Source organism: Chrysemys picta, chromosome 8 (genome assembly GCF_011386835.1).
Source record: "Chrysemys picta bellii isolate R12L10 chromosome 8, ASM1138683v2, whole genome shotgun sequence".
NCBI lineage: Eukaryota > Metazoa > Chordata > Testudines > Emydidae > Chrysemys > Chrysemys picta.
In genome coordinates this window covers 103,638,850-103,655,486 of record NC_088798.1, presented here as the reverse complement: position 1 = coordinate 103,655,486, position 16,637 = coordinate 103,638,850, and the positions used below count along the sequence as shown (strand labels likewise).

Genomic DNA, 16,637 nt, shown 5'->3' with positions numbered 1-16,637 from the left:
TCAGTACCTAAATACTGTTGCAATAGGTACTTTCTAAATTGTTATACATATCCCCTTTTAAAATGTTTAAAATTAAGGATTATCGTCTGACACAGATACAGGATCTTAACTAGAATCATATACTAAAAGAAAACATGCATGTAAATTTTACCCTGCAGTTTGTACTGTGGTTACATCCAGAAGACTCGAACTTAATATGCAGAAAATAATCCTGCAGTGATCCAATTGTGTGATTAGGATCTTCATTTGTATACCTGATATTTAGCTAAATGATATATTAGTAATAAAAAATATATAAATATTGCAAAAATCTGAAGTATACTTAGAAGACATCACAGGTTATTTATTGCTACAGGTGTGTGTAAAGTTACTAGTACTGTTATTTGGTGGAATGCCTACATATTCAGTATGTCACAGTTTTACACCCATTAAAGACAAGGTTGTGGATCTATATAGATCCTGTAGTTCACGTTATAAACTGATCCTGTTATTGGGGCTTCAGCAGGTGTCAAGGGTCTGCATGTGCAGGCCCAAGTGCAGAACCAGGGCTTTAAATTCTATTTTTCCTAAGTGAATCATGATTAACTGATGGCAAAGGAAAGCAGAACTTTAGATTTCCTTGGTCCAGACAGCACAGAACACTAACAGAGATGGATTCTGCAGTTAGGTTCATAATATTCTTTTCTTTGTCTTTTAGTTTGTGATGCAAGCTTCTAAATTGTTTTCATTGGAAGTTTCATTTCTGAAATCTCATCTGAGTGTGAGACTGTTTATGCTGTACACTATGAAACTCTGTGCAGGTTAATTGTGTGTACCCCTGTGTATTCTTTTCTAGGCACGTTTTCCACAAAGCCTGTGTGGATCCTTGGCTTAGCGAACACTGTACCTGTCCTATGTGTAAATTGAACATTTTGAAGGCTCTGGGAATTGTAGTAAGTTACATATTTGTGACCTTTATTACATAACTGATACAGCCAGTTCAAGTAACTTCTTCACACAAAGTAGCTCATAAGAAATCCATCACAGCAGGTATGGTGGGTTGGCAAGAGCATATTGCTCAGTTGTGTTGGAGCCCTTCTTCCTGTGGTTTGAGTGTGGCCTCTGATCTGTCTTTTCAGCCAGAGGACCTCAAATGCATATAGAGAGGTTGAGTGCTCGGAGAATCCATTCTGCAAATACCAGCTGCTAGCTGATTCACAAGGAGACATTAGAGGATGGTCTCAGAGGAGATCTTTCTCCCGTTTTCCTGTCTGGGGAGAAGTTCTGAGTGCATTGGTGATTCTCAGGCAGATTATGTCCCTCATATAAAGGGGAAGGAAAAGCTTATGCCATGTCTATAGTAGCTATCAGGTCAAGCACAGCAAGGGAGAAATCAGGCCCACATTCCTAGCTGTGTCAAACTGCACAAACTTTCTAGAAATAACAGCAGATAACACATTGTGGGCAAGCTACTTTTGAAATTAACATACCTGAGTTGGTAAAGGAGGAAACAGTGTAATTTGACATGTCTTGACCAATACCTCTCACTATTGATGTAGAGTACAAAGAAATCAGCTTTTATGGCCCCTGGTAACAAATTTCTTTACTCTTAAGAATATACTGTTGTGTATAGGCCACCAACATATTCAACTCCCTCTCCTGAATCATAATATTTTCTGACCTATGTACAGAAGGGTTTTTAGCCTTGTTGTTGTAGCCTTATTGGTCCCAGGATATTAGAGAGACCGAGTGGGTGAGGTAAAAGTCATAAGCTTTTGAGCTACACACAGTGACCTGAAGAGCCAAACATTTCTTTTCGCCATCAGAAGTTGGTTAAATAAAAGATATTACTTCACCCGCCTTGTCTCTCTATGATAGAGATAGGCTTTTGTACATATTCAGTGTCTTCTTTATTTAAAAAAAAAAAAAAAAAACACTTAAGCAGGGGAGACTTTTGCAGGCTGCCTGAGGATTGAATAATTAACATTTTAATATGGAAGTAATGTTTTTCCAGCCAAGTGTGCCATGTACAGATAACGTAGCCTTTGATATGGAAAGGCTCACCAGAGGCCAGCCAGCCAATAGACGATCAGCACTTGGTGACTTTGCCAATGACAACTCACTCAGCCTGGAGCCCCTACGTACTTCTGGGATGTCACAGCTTCCACAGGACGGGGAAATAACTCCAAGGACAGGGGAGATCAACATTGCTGTAACAAGTAAGCATTATTTGGTCTTTATTATAGTTTCATGGTTTCCCTGTTGTGTGGTGTCCATTTTTGCTGTGGTTCTGCACAGCAGGGCAGCGGTGAAACCTTTCCCTATAGAGAAAAAGGTGACCTCTCTCAGTGTAAGAAATATACATGTTTTTTATTGAAACTTGTAACTTCAGGGACTGTTGCAAACACTTCCATTATTAATGGTAAATTCATTTAGAACTGCATACAATTATTAGGTGAACTTCAAGAAAAAAATTAATTTGGTAACCAATATGGGAAGCGTGGTTGGCAAAAAGGAGTTTACTATTTTTACATAGCAAAAATATACTGCAAGACTATTATTGAACTGGTTAGTAGTTACTAAGTTGGTTATAGGTATTATCATGGGTACTTAGACGCTTTCTCAATTAGTGTGTTGCATTTGGAACCCCTAAGGCCCAGGAGCAGAGATCTAAGAGATTAGCCCTAGTATTTGTCATGTCTGCCTTTATAACATACGATTTTTGTGTTTGATGTGAAGGTCTTTGAACCCAGCATAATCTGGATGTTACGTGGTATCATGATATTGTAGGACAGTGAAAGCAAACTATTTGCAGGGCTCTCTTCAAATGAAAAACGAGAGGAAATTCCACTGAGTAGATTCCACCTGGGGTTTCTGGTGTATAAACAAAGACCCTGAGAATACAGTATGCATGGCATTGCATCATTTTCTAAATGTTTTGGGGTAATAATTTGATGTATGGATAAGTGTTTTTCTCATTGCATCACAGAACTCAAATCCATGTTGGAGGCAGTCGATTTTCTCATATTTTCTTCATTCATATCTATTCACCCAATCTCATAAACTCGGGGGACACTGCTTGTAGTCTTACCTATGTTAATAAGCAGAGTTACTAAAAAAAGCTTTTAAATACAGTGCATTATGGAACATTTCTTATGATGCTACAACAAAGCAAACTTGTGATAGAAGACTTTCCTTTTTCCACTTTTCCCACCTTTCCTCCAAATTTACCAATATCAATTAGTGTGCTGGCCTGAGAAGGACAAATCCAAACTCCAAATCTAGTTCGTTCACAAAACCAAGAAGTCACTTTGTCCAGCATCTGTCATTACTAATCCATCCCTTATTTAGCTCTCCCAAACACAGATTAAACCTGGTAACAATTTTTAATGTTCAGAGTGTTCCCATCCAGGAGAAAGAAGTTTGCAATTAAACCAGGCTAACTGCTCAACTTCCTTGAAGGCAGGTGTGTTGACTGTCTGTTCCCTGTTGTAGTACCTGCCTTTCAAAGATGGAACACCGTGGTAAAGAAAAGACAAATATAAGAACCAGTTCGTTCTGATAGTGATTATAAAATAGTTTCTTTAAAAAAGCTTTTCGGGTTTTAACTTTCTGTATAACACACATTTCTCTGGCACACTCAAGTAAAACCTAAAATACATCTTACTAAACCAGAATATTTGTAATTAAACCTATTTGCACATGCAGAACTTCTCAGGAGGAGAGAGAGCATAGTGTCTGTTTAATAATGCCTTTGATATTGAATGCTTTTTTTAAAAGGTCATAGCAAAATATTTCTTATTTTAAAGCATTTGTACATTTTTATAATCATTTGAAACTGAAATCTGTTTCCTTTCCAAATATCACATCCTTCCGTTATGTGGAAAATTTGTTAGAGTTGTGGTTTAGTGCTTGGCAACTGGCACTAACTTTGTTTAAATAAAAATAGCACTAAAGTATTTGCTTTTAAAAAATAATTTATTTTTTTATAAGTATGTGTCTATATACACATGAATATGAAGTCACATTTTGAGCTCTCCAAACCAACCCTGACAATATCCATATTAACTGGGAGGAGAGGAGAGCCTTCATTTACTTTTTTCCTTGTCTTGCATTTCACTTTACTTTGTTAAATGATCCTTCTTTATTGCTAACCCTGGGACTCAGCCAGGAGATATTGTTGTGCCAGGCTTTTTTTCCACATCTTCTCTCCACTTCTTCTTTGCTAGCCTTCTCCAACCAGTAACTCTGTGGCTAACTTCCTTCTGCTTTACTTCTTGGTGCCAGTCCTGGCTTAGAACTCTGTAGCCTTCTGCCAGTGGCGTTTGAGGGAAATGTTCACATCGATTTGACAGAAGGACATAATCCTTCTCCCCCGAGTGATTTCCTCCCTTTCCTTTATCAACAGAAGAATGGTTTATTATTGCCAGTTTTGGCCTCCTCAGTGCCCTCACACTCTGCTACATGATCATCAAAGCTACAGCTAGCTTGAATGCTGACGAGTAAGTAAAAATTTAGATATCTATTTGTTTTTGGTGCTTGTGTCACAGGCAACACTGGGAAGAAGTGGCAGGAGGGGAAGCATGGGAGAAATGAGGTTTTTCAAAGTGAGTGCCTACTCTTTCTATGTAAAAGTCTTTACTAGAAATTGTTAATGCACAGGTAGCTAGATTTGCCTAAAATAGCTCCCCACAAAGGGGAAGTGCAAAAAAAGAGTGGGGTATCATAGAGCCTGGTTAGACCCTGTAGTGTTTGAATTAGCATTTAATCAGCTGATACATTTAAATAGTAAGCTTATACCTTTAGTCCACCAGGCCAGACTCTGCCTGATGGGAACTAGTAGTTGTTACCATCTGGTGGCTTTCTGGCAGCTTCAGTCTGTTTCTCTGAAATATAGCTCAGTGGTTTGAGCATTGGCCTGCTAAACCCAGGGTTGTGAGTTCAATCCTTGAGGGGGCCACTGAGGGGTCAGGGGCAAAAATCCGTCCTGCTTTGAGCAGGGGGTTGGACTAGATGACCTCCTGAGGTCCCTTCCAACCCTGATATTCTATGATTTTTTCTATGATCTATGATTTTTTTCTCAGATTTCAGCTCAGCAAGCCCATTTTCACTGTTGGAATTCCTTTTCACAGAGGAGGAAGGATATAAATGTTACATCACTAGGGAAGCTCCTTTCAGAGGATTTTGGGACTCAAGAGCAGTAATGGGAAGTTTGCACTGCTGCTGCTTGCTTTGTAGCTTTGTAGATATCGAATTGCAGCTAGTTATCAGGGAGTTGGCAAAATTAGAGATGGTGACCTCCCATACTTAAGACAGTCGGCTGCTGTGAAAAATAGCCAGAAAAACTGGGGGAGGGAAGTTGTTAGGAGTTGTGTACATGTGCCTGTGAAAAGGAATTTCTGCATTTCTGGGCACTGCCACGTGCATTAGGAAGAGGATAGAGAAAACTCAGTCAATGTATACTCCTAGAATCAGAACCAGTTACATTTCTGGCATTTCCCCTTCAGCTCCTCATCTTGTCTTCCTGTTGATGCTCTGTTGGTTGCGGTTCTTTCTTTTAGTAAGCAGCAGGAAGTATTGCGTTAAATTTCACACCAACTCTTTTTATTCACAAGGAGCTACTGCATCCAGGGAATTTCTTCAGGCCAGTATTTAAGTGACACAGGCAGACTGCATCATTGTCATGTGAACTATCAGCAACAGTGGTAGAATTGAAAGCTTAGTCAGTAGATTAAAAACACTATTTTTAAAAAAAGAGAGAGTGTGAAATAGACTAGTGAAGATGGAAAGAGTACAGAAAGGGGGGTGGCAAAAATTTGCCCCTTTCTCTCTTCATGGAACTTCAGTACCTGCTGCAGCCTCCCAACCTCCATGGCTTCCCCACTGGATTTCACTGGAGTCTAGCAACCTCTGACTCTGCTGCCAAGTTAGGCTACCTGGTTTAGGCCTGTCCCCTGTGTATGCATGCCACTATTTTTTGATTAATTGCTTCACTGCTGCCTAATGTGCAAAGTATGTCAGGTGAAAAGTTTCTCCTATGTTGGTCAATGTGCCAGATACGTCATGACTCTCTGTTGTGGTTTCCATGAAATGCCACACTAGTATAGATGCAAGAAAGGAGGAAAAGCAGAAAAGCTTTTTACTTCCCATTTCTCCCTATAAAAATGAATGTTGACAGTGCCCCTGCAATCAGTGAACAATAACTAAACATTTCCTCTTGGAAGATGAAGCAAGCAGGAAGGAGAAGTAGTAGTAAACTAAGCAAGTGGACGATGCTAAGCATTCTGTGGTGGTATTCTCAGAGAGCATTTCTCAGTCAGTGAAACCCTTCCAAGGGACGTTCCCTGCTGCTTGCTTCCTCTTCTGTCTCCCCCACTTCAGACAGGTTGATTTAAGGCATTAGTTGCTGTGTTCATGTGCACGTACAAAAGATAAATAATGGCTCCAGACAACTATGACCATTTTTATAATAATAAGAAAGGAATAACAGTAAGGGGCACTTCATTAAATGGCTGCTTTCACTTGGCCTTAAAACATCTCATGGTATTCCCAGGCTGGGGAGACACTTCCAGGAACTTGTCTGACTTCTCTGTTGCCTTGCCTGTTAATTATTTAGATAATAGGCAAATTTTGCTCTATATCACCAGAAATAACCTGAGACTGGCCTCCCAAAAGCAACTGCACAACCACATTTCATAGTCCAGAGGCTCCTGGCATTGGGCAATCATTTCCCAGTGGTTTAGAAGCAAGACTCAAACCTAAGGCAGGGTTGTGAAGAATTCTAGTAACAGATATTCTTCACTCATTATAGTAAGCAATGATGTGGGGAACCGCATTCACCATTTTTAGCTCTATATAATTTTCACACTAACTTTTATTTGACAGTTTTTAGTTAAACATTCAGTATTAACTTTAACTAATATAAATATTCTGTCCTCTTTCTTACCCCACAGAGCAGAATGGTATTGAAGAAACACTTTCTGACAGATTTGCCTTGGAGAGACACCTATTTTTTGCATCATTTATTGATCATGCAGCATATGCAGTTATAATTAGTACATTTATTTTTCATTAAAGTTTGCTAATGCCAAAGCTTTGTATTAAGAAAAAATGAAGAAATAAACTTTAATTATGAAAACTTTTTCTGTAGTTGAATTTTATTTTCCATGAACCTTCTGCATTGAATACTCTATCTTTAGTGTTTTGTGTGTGATATATTATTGCAATGTGTGTATTGTCTAACCTCCTGTCACAAATGGCTTCATCTTAGCTAGATTTTTATGCATCTCTTTTTACTCTGGGACAGAAATTAGCATAACACCCACCACTTGCATGGTGATTAGCGACAGCATTACTAGAGACTGCTCCATACCAGTTTGTTATAGTCAGTCACATAACTGGTCCCAACGTTTGTAAATATCAGACTTTTTTCTTGACCTTTTTACAGAGTTGTTTTGAACTAAAATACTCTTTTGTGTTACCTTGGGACACATGTTACCTATGATCTCTTGTCTTCAGTCCGGTCCCCGCAGAAAGTTTGCAGTTCTGTTTTCCTTCTTCATAATGCATCGGAAGATTAATCTTTCTTGCCCTCCCCCACTACCAGAAAGTGAAGCTAATCTACACCACCTCTTCCTGCCTAATGCTGCACGAAGAGGTGGTTTTTCCCTCCTCTTTCCGTTGCTGAATCTCCTCACAGATCAGTAAGCTTACTGAATAATGGTGCTGGTTCATGTCAACTCATAGGTGATTATGCAAGATGGAAAGATTGATAATGATCTTGACTGTAATATGGTAACTCTGATCATGTCCTTTCCTGCCATTCTTTGCTGGGGATTTTCATTTTCACACAGGCTTATTTATCCAACTAGACAGTAAGAAATAACCTAACATTCACTTCAAAAATGCATACTGTCTTTGGTATTGGATGTAGAGCTGCTAAGTTCTGATTCCCAGCCAAAGGCTAATGTCAGAGTTAATGAGATTGGCTGGTGAAGTGGGCAGATCAGTTGGAGGGGCGGGGGAGGGGGAAGTCATAAGCTGATCGGAGTTAGAACTTGTTGTGGGTTTTCTCTGTTATCAAGATTTAACTGACATCCGAAATCTAACACTATAATTAAAATATACCAGTTATTTCCAGCTATCAAAGAGAGCCATTTTATTAAACTGTGAAAGGATTTAGATTTTCAAATGTACTTGGAGTAGGGAATTTTTTTAGGTATAGGCACTTCTGGAATTCAGGAAGGCAGCCAAAATCTGCATTAAAATACTTACTTAATTTGTAGCTGTCAAGGAGAAGGCAGTTTTTAGAAATGAAATGTATGTATGATAGTTTCAATAATGTTAATAGCGGGTTTTTTAAAGTGTCTTTGTGAAATTTTGAAAAACATGAATGCAGTCAATGAAATGAGAGCAGTGAATCTGTTTTGAAAAATCTGGGAAACCTTGTTGGATGGGTTTGTGGAGGAAAAAACTCCTACGTGTTGTGCTCCAGGATTGGCTCGTTTTAGAATCTGTGTTTATCAGCTGAATGTTGTTGCCAAGATGGATGAATGATGTGCAGTATGATGTAAAACACAGACTATACAGTAAGGGGATTACATTTTTCACCAACTTCCTAAAAGCATAAGGCAACTGAAATGGCTTTAAATCAAATAACACCCATACCTGCTGGGATCATGGTCTTAAACTTATTTTTAAAGATACTGTGGAGAGCTAGTTGGGGAAAACCTGTGTGGCTCTAGAAAGCAGATTCTTCTTTGAGTGCTTGTTCACGTCGATTCCAATCAGGTATGTGCGCACCGCGTGCACCGTCGTCAGAAACTTTTTCCCTTAGCAGCTCCCATTGGGTCAGCTGGGGAGCTCCCTGGAGTGGCACCTTCATGGTGTTCAATATAGGACCCTGCCCACCCGACCCCCCCTTCAGTTCTTTCCATTGAAACTGCATCTCGTTTGCCTTGCAAGTGCTCCCTTAGCTTAGTTATCTAGTTCTCTTTGTTTCTTGTATAGTAGTTGTTGTTAGTGTAGTTTAGTATAGTTAGCATAGATGTTAGGGACAATCCCGCTCACCATCCCCTCACCCTTTTTTGAGCTCCGGGGCATGCTGCAAACCCAAGGCTTTACGTCATGCAGTGTATGCCACAATCCCATGCCAAATAGCAACCCCCAGGACTCTTGCTTCAGGTGTCTGGGGAAGGCATATCAGTCCGAGTGCTGCAAGATCTGCAGGGCTTTCAAGCCCGGGACTAAAAAGGATTTCCATTTAAAGCAGCTGCTCATGGAAGCTGCACTCCATCCAGCGGCCTGTGACCGCCAAGGCCCAGAGCGCTCCTGCATCGGTCCGCGAATCGGTGCCAAGGAAGGACTCTAGTGCAAGAGATCCTCGGCACTGGCGATCCCCAGCACCGCAACAAGGAGTAGTGGCCTGGCACTGCTCTACGTCACCGGTGCCCCATGAACACAAAAGGGCTGACAGAGGGCACTCTCCTCAGAGAGCTGTGGGACTGCCAGGGGATGCCTTGCTACACCAGAGGAAGGACCCAGCTCCCAGGCAACAAGAGTCCATGCTGTTGAGTCCGGCTCACAGCGACTGTCCATCAGGGCAGTGCCAGGTGGTGGTGTTGGAGCCACCCTCCACTCCAGACACTTCTGAGGCTGCAAGAAATCTCATTGAGATGACTGCAGCTCAGCCCCCGGCCATTAGTGACAAACCTCCACACCGTCAAGACTGGTACCGTCCAGAGGCAAGCCCGCCATGATGCAGAGCTCCCAGTTGCCGGACCGGCACCGCTCCAGGTCCCCCTCGCCACGCCACCATTCCCTGGCACCGGCTTCAGTGAGAACGTGCACGGCACCAGGGGCGTGGCGATCTATCTCCCCGGCAACGAGGGGTCGACACTGTTCCATAATACCGTCACAGGACTGGCACAGGACCTATGGCACCGGTCTCTGTCATGAGATAGCTGCACTAATCCATGACACCGGTCCCCTACCTCCTCTACACAGCACTGAGCACCAGCACAGGCGTCTTCGGCGCTGCTGTGGTCATAGCCCTCGGGATCCTCGGAGTCTGATGCAGACTCATACTATTCAAGGCGCAGTCAGCATAGGTCTGGTAGGTGCTGAAGGGATGTGTGGACGGACTGGTAGCCACAGTGGCCACTCCACACACAATGGCCCTTTTGGAACCCCTGGGCTTACCATCAGGCCCAGGGTACCGCTTCTAGGGCTTCTAGGTCTGTGACCTCAGGATGCCATTTTTTCCTGGTCACCTAAAGGTAGACCTGCCCCTCCGGGAGCAGAAGCTGCCCTCTCCAGACCACCCTCTCAGACTACAGAGGTGTCAACGGAACCAGCCCGGGACCTATCCATAACCCAGGAGACATCCGGCCCTGCTGAGCCAGTAGAGGAGCCTAGTTCAGCCCAGGAGCAACCTGGGCAGCTAGAGGGCCGTGAGGACCCTGTACCTCCACTTGCCACATCATCATCCTTCCCCGATGAGGAGGTGGCAGAAGTGTCAGTTTCAGGACCCGCGCCCATCGACCACAGGGTGCATCATGCCCTGCTCCGCCGCATTGCCTGCAACATGGGCCTACAGGTGGAGGACCCAATGGTAGACATTCTTGCCCCAGAAGGTCCTTCCCAGGTGGTACCACCACTAATAAAGACCATATAAAATAATAAAACCCTGTGGCAGACTCCAGCCTCCAATCTGCCCACCACCGGGGGCATGGAGAGGAAGTACTTTTGTCCCATCTCAGGGATACGAGTACTTATTCTCTCACCCACACCCTTGCTCCCTGGTGATCTCAGCAGTGAATGAAAAGGAGCAACAGGCAACGGCCCCCAAGGCTAAGGAGGCCAAACACATGGCAGGAAAATCTATGCTGCAGGAGGCCTCTAGCTGAGGATAGCCAACCAGCAGGCTATCCTCAGCAGGTGTAACTTTAATTCTTGGGACTCTGTGTCCAAGGACAAGGAGTTGCTCCCCGCAGAATCAAGGGCGGAATTTTCCGCCATGGTTGAGGAAGGGAAGGCGGTAGCGAGGACCTCCCTACAGGCCTCCCTCGACTTGGCTGATTTCAGCGGCCCATACCATCTCATCAGGGGTGGTCATGAGGAGAAATTCCAATCCTCTGGGTTACCGCTGGACGTTCAGCAGACCTTGCAGGACCTTCCCTTCGAAGGTGCAGGGATGTTCTCGGACCAGACTGACTCTAGGCTGCACAACCTGAAAGACTCAAGGGCAACGATGAAGTCGCTGGGGATGCACACGATGGCTACCCAGTGCAAGCATTTCAAGTCTCAGCCGCAGCAGTACCAGCCCTGCCCAAGGCAGGACTCTTACTGCTGTAGGAACAGAAATAACTGGTGCGGGCCTTCAACCCCGCCTTCAGGGCAGGGACAGGGCCCGACCAAGCCACCATTGGGCTCCAAACAAGGCTTTTGAAGGGATGCCCGAGGACGATGTACCTGCCAGTATCCCGGATTCTTCCCCGTGCTTCCTGAACCATCTGTCCCACTTCTACTGTGCTTGGTCACAAATAACATCAGACTGCTGGATGTTTCGCACGGTAGAAGTGGGATATTCTCTGCTCCTCCCCTCCCCCCCTGCCCCGTGCATCTCCAGGGACCCTTCTCACAAGCAACTCCTTATACAGGAGGTGCAATCGCTCCTCACCATAGGGGCAGTGGAGGAGGTTCCTCAGGAGCTATGGGGCAAGGGATTCTACTCCAGATACTTCCTTATCCCCAAGGCAAAGGGGGGGCGGATCTCAGACCCATTCTAGACCTAAGAGGACTCAACCAGTTCATGGTGAAATTGAAGTTCCGCATGGTCTCCCTGAGCACGATCATACCTTCCTCTGATCCAGGACACAGTTACACCGCCCTCGACATGAAAGACATGTACTTTGACATAGCCATTCGTCCAGCCCACAGACGTTTCCTTAGAATTGTGGTTGACAACAAACACTATCAGTTCACGGTGCTCCCATTCAGTCTATCGACAGCCCCCTGAGTGTTCATCAAGTGCATGTCGGTTGTTGCAGCTTTTCTCTGCAAGAGGAAGGTACAGTTGTATCCCTACCTTGACAACTGGCTGCTGTGGGGGCGCTCCAGGGAGTAGGTGGAGTCCCAGGTCCGGTTGGTCAGAGCCACCTTTGAGAGACTAGGACTCATCCTCAACGTTAACAAGTTGATGCTGTCCCCGACCCAAAGAACAGAATTCATTGGGGTGGTGCTGGACTCAGTACAGGCGAGAGCATTCCTGCCGGAGTCCAGATTCCAAGTAATGACAGATATCCAGACGCTCAGGCGATACCCCACCACAAAAGCAAGGGGATGCCTGAGCCACCTTGGACACATAGCAGCCTGCACCTGCATCGTCAGCCATGCCAGACTGAGGCTCAGGCCACTCTAAGCATGGCTCGCCTCAACTTATCACCCAGGTCGAGACAGCTTGGACTCGGAAGTGACACTGCTGGAGCGAGTTCTAGAATCCCTCCACTGGTCGCTAGACCCTCACATGGTCCACCAAGGAGTCCCATTCAGCACCCCTCAACCCTCTATGACCCTAGTAATGGACACGTCGCTCTGGGTGGGAAGGCCCAACTAGGAGACCTACAAATGCAGGGTCGGTGGTCGCAGGCCGAGCTCTCGCTCCCCATCAACATCAAGGAGCTCAGAGCTGTGTGATTAGCCTGCCAGACCTTCCAGTGCAGAATGCAGAGCCAGTGCATGGCGGTGATGATTTGCATAACGAGCAGGGCGGAGCTCGCTCCTCCCCTCTCTGTCAGGAAGCTCTCCAGCTTTAGGATTTTTGTATAGGCCACTCCATTCACCTGGACGCAACTCATCTCCCAGGAGTTCGGAATGAGCTTGCAGACCATTTTACCAGGTCGTTTCCCAACCAGAAGTGGTCCATCTGTCCAGATGTCATACATTCCATCTTCCAAAGGTGGAGGTTTCCCCAGGTAGATCTATTCGCCACCAGGAGCAATAGGAAGTATCCAACGTTCTGCTCTTTCCAAAAATACAGTCCGGGCTCCGTCTCGGATGTGTTTATGCTACCCTGGGGAGACCGCCTCATGTATGCTTTCCCACTGGTCCCACTCATCCACAAGGTGCTGCTCAAGAACTGCAGAGACAAAGTGGAGGTAATTCAGGGCCATTCCAACATTTGTACACCCCGCTTCTGGAGCTGTCGGTGGACACCCCGATCACACTGCCACTATACCCTGATCTGATCACACGGGACCACGGTCGCCTCCTTCACCCAGATCTCAAGGCCCTCCATCTCATGGCTTGGAAGCTTCATGGTTAAAACAAATGGAGCTCCAGTGCTCAGATTCGGTGAGGGAGGTGCTGCTTGGTAGCAGGAAATCTTCCAGCCGGGCCACTTAGCTAGGTAAGTGGAAAAGGTTCTCGTGCTGGTGTAAGCAGCGGCATGCTCCTCCACTTCAGGCATCTATACCGCTCATCCTGGAGTATCTACTGCATATGAAGCAACAGGGTATGGCAGGATCATCCGTCAGGGTATACCTTGCGGCCATCTCGGCGTTTCACCCGGGAGAGTTGGGACGCTCTGTATTTGCCAACCCCATGGTAGGGCATTTCCTGAAGGGCTTGGAAATTGAACCAACTGTTTGTATCAGTCGCAGACCAGGTGAAAGGGCTTCCTGTCTCCTCACAATGCATTTCTTCCTGGATCACGGCCTGCATCCATACCTGCTACAAGCTGACCAAGGTCTCAGTCCCAGCTATTATGGCCCACTCAATGAGAGCTCAAGCCTAGTCAGCAACCTTCCTGGCCCAGGTGCCTATCCAGGAGATCTGCAGACTGGCAACCTGGTCTTCCGTGCACATGTTTACCACTCACTATGCCATCACCCAGCATGCTAGAGAGGATGCAGCTTTCAGCAGAGTGGTTCTCCAGTCAGTGATTCCTTAACTCGGACCCCACCTCTGGGGGAGAGCTTGGGAGTCACCTGATTGGAATCGACGTGAACAAGCACTTGAAATAACGGTTACTCACCTTCTCATAACTAACTGTTCTTCGAGATGTGTTCACATCCAGTCCAATACCCACCCTCTGTCGGAGTAGCCAGCAAGAAGGAACTGAAGAGGGGTGGGGTCAGCTGGGTCATATATTGAGCGCCACTCCAGGGGCCTCCCCAGACAACCCAACGGGAGCTGCTAAGGGAAAAATTTTCCAACGACCATGCACACTGCGCACGGACACCTGATTGGAATGGACGTGAACAACACATCTCGAAGAACAACAGTTACGAGAAGGTGAGTAACCTTTTTTCCCCAAAACAGGTCTGTTTCATGTCTCTTATACAGAGCATCAGCACAGTGGTGAAAAGTAACCTTTTAACTGTTACCAGGAGCTGTTTCTACTTCCTGCCCCTCTGTTGGGAACTTTGGCCACCCAGGGTCCAGTTTCCTCCACACTTTGCATTGTTTTTGTGTCTTTTAACAATTGCATCCATTACATGCTCACAAAAATAGAGAAACTAGTTGACAGATGTCAATCAGAAATTAAAGGGGCGTCAGCCCCAAGCTGAAACTAAAGATATAACTATCCTACTATTATCCCCTCAAATGGACTTTACACCATCTCGTGAAGGTCGACACATTTGTTTACTCTGAACAAACAGAAGCAAATTCCAGAGTTGTTCGCCGTCTTTTCCGGTGTAAGTGTTTGGAGCAAGAGCATATCAGCTAATTTCATTGTTGGGACTGTGCACAAGTAAATAAAGAAGCACGCCCTTCAATAGCCGGTTTTCCTTTTTTCCAAATGTTGCCGCAGCGACTGGGAGACATAATGCTGTAATACTGTACTGCTCAGATGGGAGCAACAACGCGGTGTTAAACAGCTCACTTTGTGTAAAGGACCCTTTATGAAATAATCTCACTATTTAGAATGGGTTTTGTTCCTCCGCTATGCTATATAAAACTCTAAGAGGTCTAAGCAAGAGAGAGGAAATATTTCCAGATGAGATTTGACTCTCATACTGCTTTACACCGTCCCAGTCTCCAAATGGATTACACAGTGGAAACAGCCTAGGGAGTACCCTGACCTTAGCTCAATGTCAAGAGAAAATTCTCTGAAGGGATTGTAGAATAGGCTCTTCAGAGCAGAGACCATGTATCCGTGTGTGTTTGCACAGCACCCAGCACAATGAAGCACTGATTAGTATCTCCGAGTGCTACTATAGTAGTATAAATATTAAATAAAAAGGGACTGCAGGGTAGCACTTGTTGTTTGTGCAACTAGTATGTCAAAGCAATGCAGAGACTTTTCAGTTGACTGTTTTGTACCGTACCCATTCCTGCAGCATACCCATAATGGTGGGGATATTTTAGACTTCAGGCTGAGGTTTATGTCCTAGTTTAATATAAATAGGTTAGTAGAGTGGTTCAGTCTAATGAAATAATGAAAAATAATGGCAAGTATGACTTGTATATGTATTTTTGACCTGTTAAACCTGAAGTGTCTCTCCAGTTTGCTTTCCAAATTGAAAGTGCAGAAACCTCATTTCAGCCCATTTCCCTGATTTCATCAGTAGCTGCGGAATAGGGAGAGCAAGCTCATAAGGTGTGTGTGTGTGTGTGTGTGTGTGTGTGTGTGTGTGTGTGTGAGTGACTGCATGTTGCTGCTTGCTGCCAAGACATATTCATGCCTGACATGGCAATGGATTTACAAAGAGTGTTTATGCCACAGTTGTAAACAAAGCTGGCAGTTTTCTGCATTGGAGGGAAAAAACACGTCGGTCAAGGTGCCGGTAATTCTTTTAAACCTCTAACACAACTAAGTATTCCTACAAACCAAAACAAGCCTGAGCTTTGCTTTTCAAGCTCTGGTATCCTTACAATATGTAAACATAGCTTGTCAAATTGAAGCCTCCAAAATAGCTTCTGACTAGAAGAAGATGCATTGCGGCAGAGTGGACAGAGACTGGACTGGCACTCAGAAGGCTGGGGTTCTCTTTCTGGCTCTGCTACTAGCCTGCTGGGGAACCTGGGCAAGTCACTTCACCTCTCTGTGCTTCAGTTCCCCATCTGGAAAATGGAGATAATGATACTGACCTCCTTTTTGTAAAGCCCTTTCAGACCTACTGATGAAAGCACTATATGAGAGCTGGGTGATGTAAGATTGTTTGAGTATCTCCTCTGATATATGACTTAGTGCAGAGTCACTCTTCTTATGTGTACTCTCTTGAACATTCCTTAGGCTCGTCTGTCCAGGTGGAATGCTGCATAGTGCTATGTGGAAACACAGACTTCAGTTCTGAGACCAGATTAACCATGAGATATGACTGGTGTGCTATTTTCTGGGGGGAGTTGTGAAATTGTGGTAAACAGCAACAACTTCCAGCTTAAGGGACTGGTGAAAAGAGGAAGAAGGGAGCTCCCATCTAGTTGTGTGCATCTGGGGGAGAGAGTTGGCAATATTTGGTCTTTCAAAACAACAATAGCCTTAGGGGCTGTATCTGGTGAACAAGCAATTCTGCTGAGCAGGGAAGAATTTGAAAAACACTGTTTGGTGTCGCTGATGTTTGACTAGGAAGCATTAGAAAGAGAATGAATGATGAGTTCCAAGAGTGCTATTGAAGTTGACCAGTCAGCTGTACCTGTATATAAACACACCG

The 16,637-nt window shown here is 44.7% G+C and overlaps 1 protein-coding gene across 8 annotated transcripts in view; it reads left to right on the top strand.

The window, feature by feature from the left end:
* The window catches only part of RNF130 (ring finger protein 130), an 86,143-nt gene that overhangs the window by 63,801 nt on the left and 5,705 nt on the right, over nucleotides 1–16,637 (top strand). For 3 of the 8 annotated variants that reach the window (XR_010590086.1, XM_005295823.5, XM_042850950.2), the window contains 4 exons: nucleotides 836–932; nucleotides 1,994–2,198; nucleotides 4,388–4,481; nucleotides 6,933–7,120. Coding sequence is in view for 6 of the 8 variants with exons in the window: in XM_005295823.5 (XP_005295880.1) it covers nucleotides 836–932; nucleotides 1,994–2,198; nucleotides 4,388–4,481; nucleotides 6,933–6,948 (412 nt within the window). In the remaining 2 variants the exon portion in view is untranslated. Of the gene's footprint in view, nucleotides 1–835; nucleotides 933–1,993; nucleotides 2,199–4,387; nucleotides 4,482–6,932; nucleotides 7,121–16,637 lie in introns of those variants that run through there. The other 5 variants (XR_010590087.1, XM_042850951.2, XM_065556018.1 and 2 more) reach the window with 2 other exon arrangements.